This window comes from Salmo salar, chromosome 01 (assembly GCF_965601325.2).
Source record: "Salmo salar chromosome 01, fSalSal1, whole genome shotgun sequence".
NCBI classification, from domain to species: Eukaryota; Metazoa; Chordata; class Actinopteri; order Salmoniformes; family Salmonidae; genus Salmo; species Salmo salar.
In genome coordinates, this window is record NC_138291.1 from 180,403,843 (window position 1) to 180,416,894 (window position 13,052).

The window sequence follows — 13,052 nt, forward strand, 5'->3', positions numbered from 1 at the left end:
GAACGAAATTTATTGGATATTTCAAACTTTTTTACCAAATAAAAAACGGAAAAATTGGGCGTGCAAAATTATTCAGCCTCCTTAAGTTAATACTTTGTAGCGCCACCTTTTGCTGCCATTACAGCTGTAAGTCGCTTGGGGTATGTCTCTATCAGTTTTGCACATCGAGAGACTGAAATTTTTGCCCATTCCTCCTTGCAAAACAGCTCGAGCTCAGTGAGGTTGGATGGAGAGCGTTTGTGAACAGCAGTTTTCAGTTCTTTCCACAGATTCTCGATTGGATTCAGGTCTGGACTTTGACTTGGCCATTCTAACACCTGGATATGTTTATTTGTGAACCATTCCATTGTAGATTTTGCTTTATGTTTTGGATCATTTTCTTGTTGGAAGACAAATCTCCGTCCCAGTCTCAGGTCTTTTGCAGACTCCATCAGGTTTTCTTCCAGAATGGTCCTGTATTTGGCTCCATCCATCTTCCCATCAATTTTAACCATCTTCCCTGCCCATGCTGAAGAAAAGCAGGCCCAAACCATGATGCTGCCACCACCATGTTTGACAGTGGGGATGGTGTGTTCAGGGTGATGAGCTGTGTTGCTTTTACGCCAAACATAACGTTTTGCATTGTTGCCAAAAAGTTTGATTTTGGTTTCATCTGACCAGAGCACCTTCTTCCACATGTTTGGTGTGTCTCCCAGGTGGCTAGTGGCAAACTTTAAACGACACTTTTTATGGATATCTTTAAGAAATGGCTTTCTTCTTGCCACTCTTCCATAAAGGCAGTATACGACTGATTGTTGTCCTATGGACAGAGTCTCCCACCTCAGCTGTAGATCTCTGCAGTTCATCCAGAGTGATCATGGGCCTCTTGGCTGCATCTCTGATCAGTCTTCTCCTTGTATGAGCTGAAAGTTTAGAGGGACGGTCGGGTCTTCGTAGATTTGCAGTGGTCTGATACTCCTTCCATTTCAATATTATCGTTTGCACAGTGCTCCTTGGGATGTTTAAAGCTTGGGAAATCTTTTTGTATCCAAATCCGGCTTTAAACTTCTCCACAACAGTATCTCGGACCTGCCTGGTGTGTTCCTTGTTCTTCATGATGCTCTCTGCGCTTTAAACGGACCTCTGAGACTATCACAGAGCAGGTGCATTTATACGGAGACTTGATTACACACAGGTGGATTCTATTTATCATCATTAGTCATTTAGGTAAACATTGGATCATTCAGAGATCCTCACTGAACTTCTGGAGAGAGTTTGCTGCACTGAAAGTAAAGGGGCTGAATAATTTTGCACGGACAATTTTTCAGTTTTTTATTTGTTAAAAAATTTGAAATATCCAATAAATTTCGTTCCACTTCATAATTGTGTCCCACTTGTTGTTGATTCTTCACAAAAAAATACAGTTTTATATCTTTATGTTTGAAGCCTGAAATGTGGCAAAAGTTCGAAAAGTTCAAGGGGGCCGAATACTTTCGCAAGGCACTGTATATGGCAGGAAGGAAAATTACGTGGATATATTGAAGCAACATCTCAAGACATCAGTCAGGAAGTTAAAGCTTGGTCGCAAATGGGTCTTCCAAATGTACAATGACCCGAAGCATACTTCCAAAGTTGTGGCAAAATGGCTTAAGGGCAACAAAGTCAAGATATTGGAGTGTCCATCACAAAGCCCTGACCTCAATCCTACAGAAAATGTGTGGGCAGAACTGAAAAAGAGTGTGCAAGCAAGGAGGCCTACAAACCTGACTCAGTTACACCAGCTCTGTCAGGAGGAATGGGCCAAAATTCACCCAACTTATTGTGGGAAGCTTGTGGAAGGCTACCTGAAACGTTTGACCCAAGTTCAACAATTTAAAGGCAATGCTACCTCTTGGCGTTCCCCTAGGATAGGGGGCGCTAAAGCGATTTTTGAAAAAAATTCGTGCCCATTTTAAACGGCCTCCTACTCAAACTCAGAAGCTAGGATATGCATATAATTAATACTTGTGGATAGAAAACACCCTAAAGTTTCTAAAACTGTTTGAATGGTGTCTGTGAGTATAACAGAACTCATATGGCAGTCAAAACCCCGAGACAGATGGAAACAGGAAGTGGAATTCTGAATTGCGAACTCAACTTCATCACGTTGCCTATTAATCACACCGTGAGCTATGGTTCATTGAGCACTTCCTATTGCTTCCACTAGATGTCCCCAGTCTTCACAAATTGGTTTGAGCCTTCTACTGTTAAAATTGAATGAATGAGACGCTGTGGAACGTGGTCACATGGAGAGGGCCATCACCATTATGACGCCGGCGCCCCTGGTTACCCTCCCCTTTCGAAACGTTTTGAAACACAATGCAATCGTCCCCCTCGAATCTTATTGGCTCTCTTGTTGAAACAGGCCCTGAAGATTTATGTTATATAACGTTTGACATGTTTGAATGAACCTAAATGGGGAAAAAATGCTTTTTGTCGAAATGGCTGTCCCGCGCCCGACGGAGGATTTGGATCAGCCTTCAGACGCGCTAACAAGAACAAGCTAATGGAACATAATGGATGAACTTTTTCGAACGAAAATACATTTGTTGTGGACCTGGGGTTCCTGGAAGTGCTTTCTGATGAAGACAACCAAAGGTAAGGGATTATTGACAATAGTATACAAGACTAGATGTGATATGCGATTGTTCCAAGATGGCGCTGACATGTAACGTTAGCCTATTTTTCAGAGTATCGCATCCCCTTTCATCGCAAAGTATGATTACCCAGTAAAGTTAATTTTAAATCTGGTATTACAGGTGCTTTCAAGAGATATTCATCTATAAATCTTAGAATGACAATATTACATTTTAAAAATGTTTTCGAATAGTAATTTAGTCAATTGTAGCTCTGTTTCATCGGATGCATTTGAGGGAAAATAGTTACTCAACGTTACGCACCGATGTAAAATGCTGTTTTTATATAGAAATATGAACTTTATTGAACAAAAGAATGCATGTATTGTATAACATGATGTCCTAGGTGTGTCATCTGATGAAGATTGTCAAAGGTTAGTGCTGCATTTAGCTGTTTTTTGGTTATTTGTGATGCATGTGGTTGGTCGGAAAATGGCTATGTGGCTACTTTTACGATATACTCCTCTAACATAATCTAATGTTTTGCTTTTGCTGTAAAGCCTTTTTGAAATCGGACAACGTGGTTCGATTCAGGAGAGGTGTATCTATAAAACGATATAATTCTTTTTTTTTTTGTTGTAATTATTACATTTTGTTATGCTAATGGCGATATGATTTTTCGCTGGATGTCCGTCCCGTATAGGGGTTAACCTGTTAGGGCTAGGGGGCAGTATTGACACGACCGGATAAAAAACGTACCCGATTTAATCTGGTTACTACTCCTGCCCAGTAACCAGAATATGCATATAATTATTGGCTTTGGATAGAAAACACCCTAAAGTTTCTAAAACTGTTTGAATGGTGTCTGTGAGTATAACAGAACTCATATGGCAGGCCAAAACCTGAGAAGATTCCATGCAGGAAGTGGCCTGTCTGACAAGTTGTGTTTCATCTTGGCTCTTTTTATTGAAGACTGAGGATCTTTGGAATAACGTGACACTTCCTACGGCTCCCATAGGCTCTCAGAGCCCGGAAAAAAGCTGAACGATATCGAGGCAGGCTCTGGCTGAAACACATTATCGCTTTTGGCAAGTGGCCGATCAGAGTACTATGGGCTTAGGCGCGTGCCCGAGTCGACCGAATGCTTTATTTTCTTTCGTCTGTTTACCTAAACGCAGATTCCCGGTTGGAATATTATCGCTTTTTTATGAGAAAAATGGCATAAAAATTGATTTTAAACAGCGGTTGACATGCTTCGAAGTATGTTAATGGTATATTTAGAATTTTTTTGTCACGAATTGCGCCATGCTCGTCACCCTTATTTACCCTTTCGGATAGTGTCTTGAACGCACGAACAAAACGCCGCTGTTTGGATATAACTATGGATTATTTTGAACCAAACCAACATTAGTTATTGAAGTAGAAGTCCTGGGAGTGCATTCTGACGAATACAGCAAAGGTAATAACATTTTTCTTATAGTAAATCTGACTTTGATGAGTGCTAAACTTGCTGGGTGTCTAAATAGCTAGCCCTGTGATGCCGGGCTATCTACTGAGATTATTGCAAAATGTGCTTTCACCGAAAAGCTATTTTAAAATCGGACATATCGAGTGCATAGAGGAGTTCTGTATCTATAATTCTTAAAATAATTGTTATGCTTTTTGTGAACGTTTATCGTGAGTAATTTAGTAAATTCACCGGCAGTGTTCGGTGGGAATGCTAGTCACATGCTAGTCACATGCTAATGTAAAAAGCTGGTTTTTTATGTAAATATGAACTTGATTGAACAAAACATGCATGTATTGTATAATATAACCTGTTAGGGCTAGGGGGCAGCATTTGCACGTCTGGATAAAAAAAATGTACCCGATTTAATCTGGTTACTAATCCTACCCAGTAACTAGAATATGCATATACTTATTATATATGGATAGAAAACACTCTAAAGTTTCTAAAACTGTTTGAATGGTGTCTGTGAGTATAACAGAACTCATTTGGCAGGCAAAACCCTGAGACATTTTCTGACAGGAAGTGGATACCTGATGTGTTGTATTGACTTTAAACCTATCCCATTGAAAAACACAGGGGCTGAGGAATATTTTGGCACTTCCTATTGCTTCCACTAGATGTCACCAGCCTTTACAAAGTGTTTTGAGTCTTCTGGAGGGAGATCTGACCGAACAAGAGCCATGGAACGATGATGTCCCATTAGACACCTGGCGCGCGAGTTCATGTTGGGTACCCTCGTTCCAATACGTTATAAAAGAGTATGCATTCGTCCACCTTGAATATTATTCATGTTCTGGTTAAAAAAGGCCCTAAGGATTTATGCTATACAACGTTTGACATGTTTGAACGAACGTAAATATATTTTTTCCCCTCGTTCATGACGAGAAGTCCGGCTGGCTTAGATCATGTGCTAACAAGACGGAGATTTTTGGACATAAATGATGAGCTTTTTTGAACAAAACTACATTCGTTATGGACCTGTGATACCTGGAAGTGACATCTGATGAAGAGAATCAAAGGTAATGGATTATTTACATAGTATTTTCGATTTTAGATCTCCCCAACATGACGTCTAGTCTGTATCGCAACGCGTATTTTTCTGGGCGCAGTGCTCAGATTATTGCAAAGTGTGATTTCCCAGTAAGGTTATTTTTAAATCTGGCAAGTTGATTGCGTTCAAGAGATGTAAATCTATAATTCTTTAAATGACAATATAATATTTTACCAATGTTTTCTAATTTTAGTTATTTAATTTGTGACGCTGACTTGACTGCCGGTTATTGGAGGGAAACGATTTCCTCAACATCAATGCCATAGTAAAACGCTGTTTTTGGATATAAATATGAACTTGATAGAACTAAAAATGCATGCATTGTCTAACATAATGTCCTAGGAGTGTCATCTGATGGAGATTGTAAAAGGTTAGTGCATCATTTTAGCTGGTTTTATGGTTTTGGTGACCCTGTCTTTGACTTGACAAAACATTACACACAACTCTTGTAAATGTACTGTCCTAACATACTCTAAATTTATGCTTTCGCCGTAAAACCTTTTTGAAATCGTAAAACGTGGTTAGATTAAGGAGATGTTTATCTTTCAAATGGTGTAAAATAGTTGTATTTTTGAAAAATTAGAATTTTGACATTTATTTGGATTCAAATTTGCCGCTCTTGAAATGCACCTGCTGTTGATGGAGTGCACCACGGGTGGCACGCTAGCGTCCCACCTAGCCCATAGAGGATAATGTCCTAGGGTTGTCATCTGATGAAGATCATCAAAGGTTAGTCCTACATTTAGCTGTGGTTTGGGTTTATGTGACATTATATGCTAGCTTGAAAAATGGGTGTCTGATTATTTCTGGCTGGGTACTCTGCTGACATAATCTAATGTTTTGCTTTCGTTGTAAAGACTTTTTGAAATCGGACAGTGTGGTTAGATTAACGAGAGTCTTATCTTTAAAATGGTGTAAAATAGTCATATGTTTGAAAAATTGAAGTTTTTACATTTTTGAGGAATTTGAATAACGCGCCACGGGATTACACTGGCTGTTGAGTAGGTGGGACGCAAGCGTCCCACCTAGCCCATAGAGGTTAAACAATTTAAAGGCAATGCTACCAAAATACTAATTGAGTGTATGTAAACTTCTGACTCACTGGGAATGTGATGAAAGAAATAAAAGCTGAAATAATTCTCTCTACTATTATTCTGACATTTCACATTCTTAAAATAAAGTGGTGATCCTAACTGACCTAAGACAGGGAAGTTTTACTAGGATTAAATGTCAGGAATTGTGAAAAACTGAGTTTAAATCTATTTGGCTAAGGTGTATGTAAACTTCCGGCTTCACCTGTACATAGAGGGACACAGATACAAAGGGAGACAGAGAGTAGGGACCGAGGAGGGATTCGTTACCAAGTCACCAGTGGTAAGTGTTTTCCAGAGTCTGCAGTACTACTACTACTAACCAGACTGGTACCATGTTTAGTCTGGTTCAACCAAAGTGTAAAAGAGAACTCACCTAGGTTTTCTATGGAGTAGTATCGCTGTTTGCTGTCCACCCTAACCGTCTCAGCGTAGGGACTTCCTACTCCGTAGCCAATGATGTAGCCCCGTACTAGGATGTTGGGGTTGAGGGGAGGAGTCCAGCTCATGATGATGCTGTTGGGCAGCGGTCGGACATGGAGGGAACTCGGTTGGTTCGGGACTTGGCTCTCTGGAAAGAAATGTACGCCATATTGGAACGCTTCAGGTAATACGGAATCACCATGGAAACGGGCCGAAAATGTAACAATGATAATATATATACACAGTCATGCATGTACACATTTAACGTACAGGTGGCTCCTGGGAATCTGACCCACTATCCTGGCGTTGTCAAGCGCCACGCTCTACCAACTGAGACACACAGGACCAACATTTTGTTTTTATCCTTTGATGATATTTTCACACAGTATATCGACTTGTATGGCATTATTTGTGTCTATTTTTTAACCTTGTTTTTAATTTTTATTTTATGTCAAATCAAATCCAAATCAGAAACGGTACTAACATCCTTTGACAGTTTGTGTAATCCTCTAGGAAAGACACTCTTGAGGTTAATATCAGTTTATTGAGTGATAATCCATTAGAATTGCATTAGGTTCCCCCCCCCCCCCCCCTTGTCATCTCCTAAAACCATCTGCCTTATTGATCCCTTCCTTATCTCGCCACTCTCCTCCCTGTATTACCTGTTTACGTCTCCTTTCCTAATTGCCTGGCTGCCAAAGCTTGTTCTGGTCAGGTTATGTATAATTTATATGAAACAAAATGTTTTAAAGTTGAGCCAGGCAAAGTTAGTGTTTCCGGGTCCCAAATGGCACCCTATTCCTTATTTAGTGCACTATTTTTTTTGACCAGAGCCCCTATTGGCCCTGTGCACTACATTAGTAATAGGTTCCCATTTGGGACATTTTGTTATTTTAGAGTTTGAAGGCTGCCAGTCAAGCAGTCCAGCATTGCTAAGTATCATCCCAGTGGATGACTGACTGCACAGCAGGTTTGTATGATGCTTTTAATATGTTAAAACTGTTTATACACCTTGGTCTCACCACTGTCTAAATATTTAAACACCTCACTCACACACACAGGGAAAGAGATGGACGTGACCGAATACAAGAGTCCAGCCCTGCCTCAGGGAATAGAGACAGAGAGAGACGTGGTGGTAGAGGATGAGGAAGAGGAGAATAGAGACATGGTAGAGGACGAGGAAGAGGAGAATAGAGAGAGAGAGAGACGTGGTAGAGGACGAGGAAGAGGAGAATAGAGACATGGTAGAGGACGAGGAAGAGGAGAATAGAGAGAGAGAGAGACGTGGTAGAGGACGAGGAAGAGGAGAATAGAGACATGGTAGAGGACGAGGAAGAGGAGAATAGAGAGAGAGAGACATGGTGGTAGAGGACGAAGAGGAGAATAGAGAGAGACATGGTAGAGGACGAGGAAGAGGAGAATAGAGAGAGAGAGACATGGTGGTAGAGGACGAGGAAGAGGAGAATAGAGACAGAGAGAGACGTGGTAGAGGATGAGGAAGAGGAGAATAGAGACATGGTAGAGGACGAGGAAGAGGAGAATAGAGAGAGAGAGAGACATGGTGGTAGAGGACGAAGAGGAGAACATATAGAGAGAGAGACATGGTGGTAGAGGACGAGGAAGAGGAGAATAGAGACAGAGAGAGACGTGGTAGAGGACGAGGAAGAGGAGAATAGAGAGAGAGAGACATGGTGGTAGAGGACGAAGAGGAGAATAGAGAGAGACATGGTAGAGGACGAGGAAGAGGAGAATAGAGAGAGAGAGACATGGTGGTAGAGGACGAAGAGGAGAATAGAGACAGAGAGAGACATGGTAGTAGAGGACGAAGAGGGGAAGAGAGACAGAGAGAGACATGGTAGTAGAGGACGAAGAGGAGAATAGAGAGAGAGAGACATGGTAGTAGAGGACGAAGAGGAGAATAGAGAGAGAGAGAGACATGGTAGTAGAGGACGAAGAGGAGAATAGAGACAGAGAGAGAGACATGGTAGTAGAGGAGGAAGAGGGGAATAGAGAGAGAGAGACATGGTAGTAGAGGACGAAGAGGAGAATAGAGAGAGAGAGAGAGACATGGTAGTAGAGGAGGAAGAGGGGAATAGAGAGAGAGAGACATGGTAGTAGAGGACGAAGAGGAGAATAGAGAGAGAGAGAGACATGGTAGTAGAGGACGAAGAGGTGAAGAGAGACATGGTAGTGGACAAGGAAGAGGAGAATAGAGACAGAGAGAGAGACATGGTAGTAGAGGACGAAGAGGAGAATAGAGAGAGAGAGAGAGACATGGTAGTAGAGGAGGAAGAGGGGAATAGAGAGAGAGAGAGACATGGTAGTAGAGGACGAAGAGGAGAATAGAGAGAGAGAGAGACATGGTAGTAGAGGACGAAGAGGGGAATAGAGAGAGACATGGTAGTAGAGGAGGAGGAGGGTAGGCAAGCGTCCCAAATGACACCCTATTTCTTAGTGCACTACTTTTGACCAGCATCTATAGGGATCTTGTCAAAAGTAGTGCCCTATAAGAATTAGGATACCATTTGGGACGCAGAGAGAAGAGACGGAATACATTGTAAATGAAGTGTTTTTGTCTTACCGTCAAGGTCATTCTCTGGTGTCTCTGCGGTGAACCACTCGCTGGCTGGGCCCGTGCCGTTAGCTGTCATGGCAGCCACCTGGAAACTGTACTGACTGCCTTTCTCCAGCCCTGAGAGGAGAGAGGATGTTGTCAAAGACATGTTAAACACAGCTAAACACAACAAAAACAGCTGTACTGAATGCCTTTCTCCAGGTCTGAGATGGGTGGAAGACAACGTCTAAGACATGTTAAACAGCTAAACACAACAAAAACAGCTGTACTGAATGCCTTTCTCCAGCTCTGAGATGGGTGGAGGACAACGTCTAAGACATGTTAAACAGCTAAACACAACAAAAACAGCTGTACTGAATGCCTTTCTCCAGGTCTGAGATGGGTGGAGGACAACGTCTAAGACAGGGTTCCCCCAACTGGCGGCCTGCGGGCAATATTTATTCCCCCCAAGTTTTCTGAACCAAAACAATTACATAATAGACTAAAAACACCAGGAAGTCGGCTTGAGAGAGAGACACCAGGAAGTCAGCTTGAGAGAGAGACACCAGGAAGTCAGCTTGAGAGAGAGACACCAGGAAGTCAGCTTGAGAGAGAGACACCAGGAAGTCAGCTTGAGAGAGAGAGACACCAGGAAGTCAGCTTGAGAGAGAGAGAGAGACACCAGGAAGTCAGCTTGAGAGAGAGACACCAGGAAGTCAGCTTGAGAGAGAGACACCAGGAAGTCAGCTTGAGAGAGAGACACCAGGAAGTCAGCTTGAGAGAGAGACACCAGGAAGTCAGCTTGAGAGAGAGACACCAGGAAGTCAGCTTGAGAGAGAGACACCAGGAAGTCAGCTTGAGAGAGAGACATCTTGAGAAATCTGTTCCCATTCACACACATAATAGAGAGAAACATGCGATCACATAGAAATGTAAGCAAGGTTTGAAATGATTATGTTTTAGTCAAACATTGTATCTGTTTGGGCATGTTGCGGTCAATTTGCCATCTACAAATGATTTGTAATTGAGACAGCTGAAACCTGTACTGACTGTTTTTCTACAGGCCTGACGTCAGCTGAAACCTGTACTGACTGTTTTTCTGCAGCCCTGAGTCAGCTGAAACCTGTACTGACTGTTTTTCTGCAGCCCTGAGACAGCTGAAACCTGTACTGACTGTTTTTCTACAGGCCTGACGTCAGCTGAAACCTGTACTGACTGTTTTTCTACAGGCCTGAGAGCTGAAACCTGTACTGACTGTTTTTCTACAGGCCTGACGTCAGCTGAAACCTGTACTGACTGTTTTTCTACAGGCCTGACGTCAGCTGAAACCTGTACTGACTGTTTTTCTACAGGCCTGACGTCAGCTGAAACCTGTACTGACTGTTTTTCTGCAGCCCTGAGACAGCTGAAACCTGTACTGACTGTTTTTCTACAGGCCTGACGTCAGCTGAAACCTGTACTGACTGTTTTTCTGCAGCCCTGAGTCAGCTGAAACCTGTACTGACTGTTTTTCTGCAGCCCTGAGACAGCTGAAACCTGTACTGACTGTTTTTCTACAGGCCTGACGTCAGCTGAAACCTGTACTGACTGTTTTTCTACAGGCCTGACGTCAGCTGAAACCTGTACTGACTGTTTTTCTACAGGCCTGACGTCAGCTGAAACCTGTACTGACTGTTTTTCTGCAGCCCTGAGACAGCTGAAACCTGTACTGACTGTTTTTCTGCAGCCCTAAGACAGCTGAAACCTGTACTGACTGTTTTTCTACAGGCCTGAGTCAGCTGAAACCTGTACTGACTGTTTTTCTGCAGCCCTGAGACAGCTGAAACCTGTACTGACTGTTTTTCTGCAGCCCTGAGACAGCTGAAACCTGTACTGACTGTTTTTCTACAGGCCTGACGTCAGCTGAAACCTGCACTGACTGTTTTTCTACAGGCCTGAGACAGAGATGCACAACAACGTCAGAAAGATATTTTTTTTACAGAAACACGACGACACAGAGATGTTAATAATAACCTTTTGTTATCACAAACCTGAGTCTGTAAAACACGGGGTAAACAGGACACCATCCCAGAGACCCTACAGGGTTCAATCCCCACAACAGCTTTTTCCCTCTCAACACATCCTCAGATGGTTGTTAATGTGCCTTCCTTTCTTTCTCTCCTTTCATTTGAACCCTTCAAAACATCTCTGCGTTTATTTTTCATGGAGGAATCTAAGGGCAAGAATATATATATATATATTTTTTTAATGTAACCTTTAATTTAACTAGGCCTACCCCCAGGCAAAAACCCGGACGACGCTGGGCCAATTGTGCGCCGTCCTTATGGGACTCCCGATCACGACCGGTTGTGATTCAGCCTGGATTCAAACCAGGGTCTGTAGTGACGCCTCTTGCACTGAGATGCAGAGCCTTAGACCGCTGAACCAGGGTCTGTAGTGACGCATCCAGCACTGAGATGCAGTGCCTTAGACCGCTGAACCAGGGTCTGTAGTGACGCCTCTAGCACTGAGATGCAGAGCCTTAGACCGCTGAACCAGGGTGTCTGTAGTGACGCCTCTAGCACTGAGATGCAGTGCCTTAGACCGCTGAACCAGGGTCTGTAGTGACGCCTCTAGCACTGAGATGCAGTGTCTTAGACCGCTGAACCAGGGTCTGTAGTGACGCCTCTAGCACTGAGATGCAGTGCCTTAGACCGCTGAACCAGGGTCTGTAGTGACGCCTCTAGCACTGAGATGCAGTGCCTTAGACCGCTGAACCAGGGTGTCTGTAGTGACGCCTCCAGCACTGAGATGCAGTGCCTTAGACCGCTGAACCACTCGGGAGCCAATAAGCTAAAGCTTCAATCTCCTTCAAACCACCAACACATCTCTGTGTGTTCATTGTTAGTGGCAGTTTCTGCACATTCCAAGGCTGAATATTCATCGCTGCAGAGAAATGATCAGTGGTTGAGTACATCATCGTTATTCTCTACAGATGACTGGAAATCCATCTTCTATTTGGGATAAAACAGGTCTTAATACGACCGAGGGACAGAGGGACAGACAGAGGGACAGAGGGACAGAGGGACGGACAGAGGGACGGACGGACCGAGGGACAGACAGAGGGACAGACAGAGGGACAGAGGGACAGACAGAGGGACAGACAGAGGGACAGAGGGACAGACAGAGGGACAGACAGAGGGACAGAGGGACAGACAGAGGGACAGAGAGGGACAGACGGACAGACGGACAGACGGACAGACGGACAGACGGACAGACAGACAGACAGACAGACAGACAGACAGACAGACAGACAGACAGACAGACAGACAGACAGACAGACAGACAGACAGACAGACAGACAGACAGACAGACAGACAGACAGACAGACAGACAGACAAGCTCTGGTCAAAAGTAGTGCACTATATAGGGAATAAGGTGCCATAGGACTCTGGTCAAAAGTAGTGCACTATGTAGGGAATAAGATGCCTTAGGGCTCTGGTCTAAAGTAGTGCACTATGTAGGGAATAAGATGCCTTAGGGCTCTGGTCTAAAGTAGTGCACTATATAGGGAATAAGGTGCCATAGGGCTCTGGTCTAAAGTAGTGCACTATGTAGGGAATAAGGTGCCATAGGGCTCTGGTCTAAAGTAGTGCAGTATGTAGGGAATAAGGTGCCATAGGGCTCTGGTCTAAAGTAGTGCACTATGTAGGGAATAGGGTTCCATTGAGGACGTACTCTAGGATTAGCAGAGCACACACACTCGCCTGTGTGAAATTAATTTCTTCTAAGACCAAGAACCCATCTGAGACACTCATCACCAAACAATAAAAAAGGAATATTCTTTTCA

The 13,052-nt window shown here is 43.2% G+C and overlaps 1 protein-coding gene across 2 annotated transcripts in view; it reads right to left on the minus strand.

The window, feature by feature from the left end:
* Positions 1-13,052, minus strand: part of LOC106591943 (netrin receptor DCC) — a 586,418-nt gene that overhangs the window by 123,132 nt on the left and 450,234 nt on the right. For both annotated transcript variants that reach the window (XM_082956999.1, XM_082956994.1), the window contains exons 14-15: positions 9,251-9,361; positions 6,623-6,817 (exon numbers count right to left, since the gene is read on the minus strand). In XM_082956999.1, coding sequence (XP_082813125.1) covers positions 6,623-6,817; positions 9,251-9,361 — 306 coding nt within the window. The remainder of the gene's footprint in view (positions 1-6,622; positions 6,818-9,250; positions 9,362-13,052) is intronic.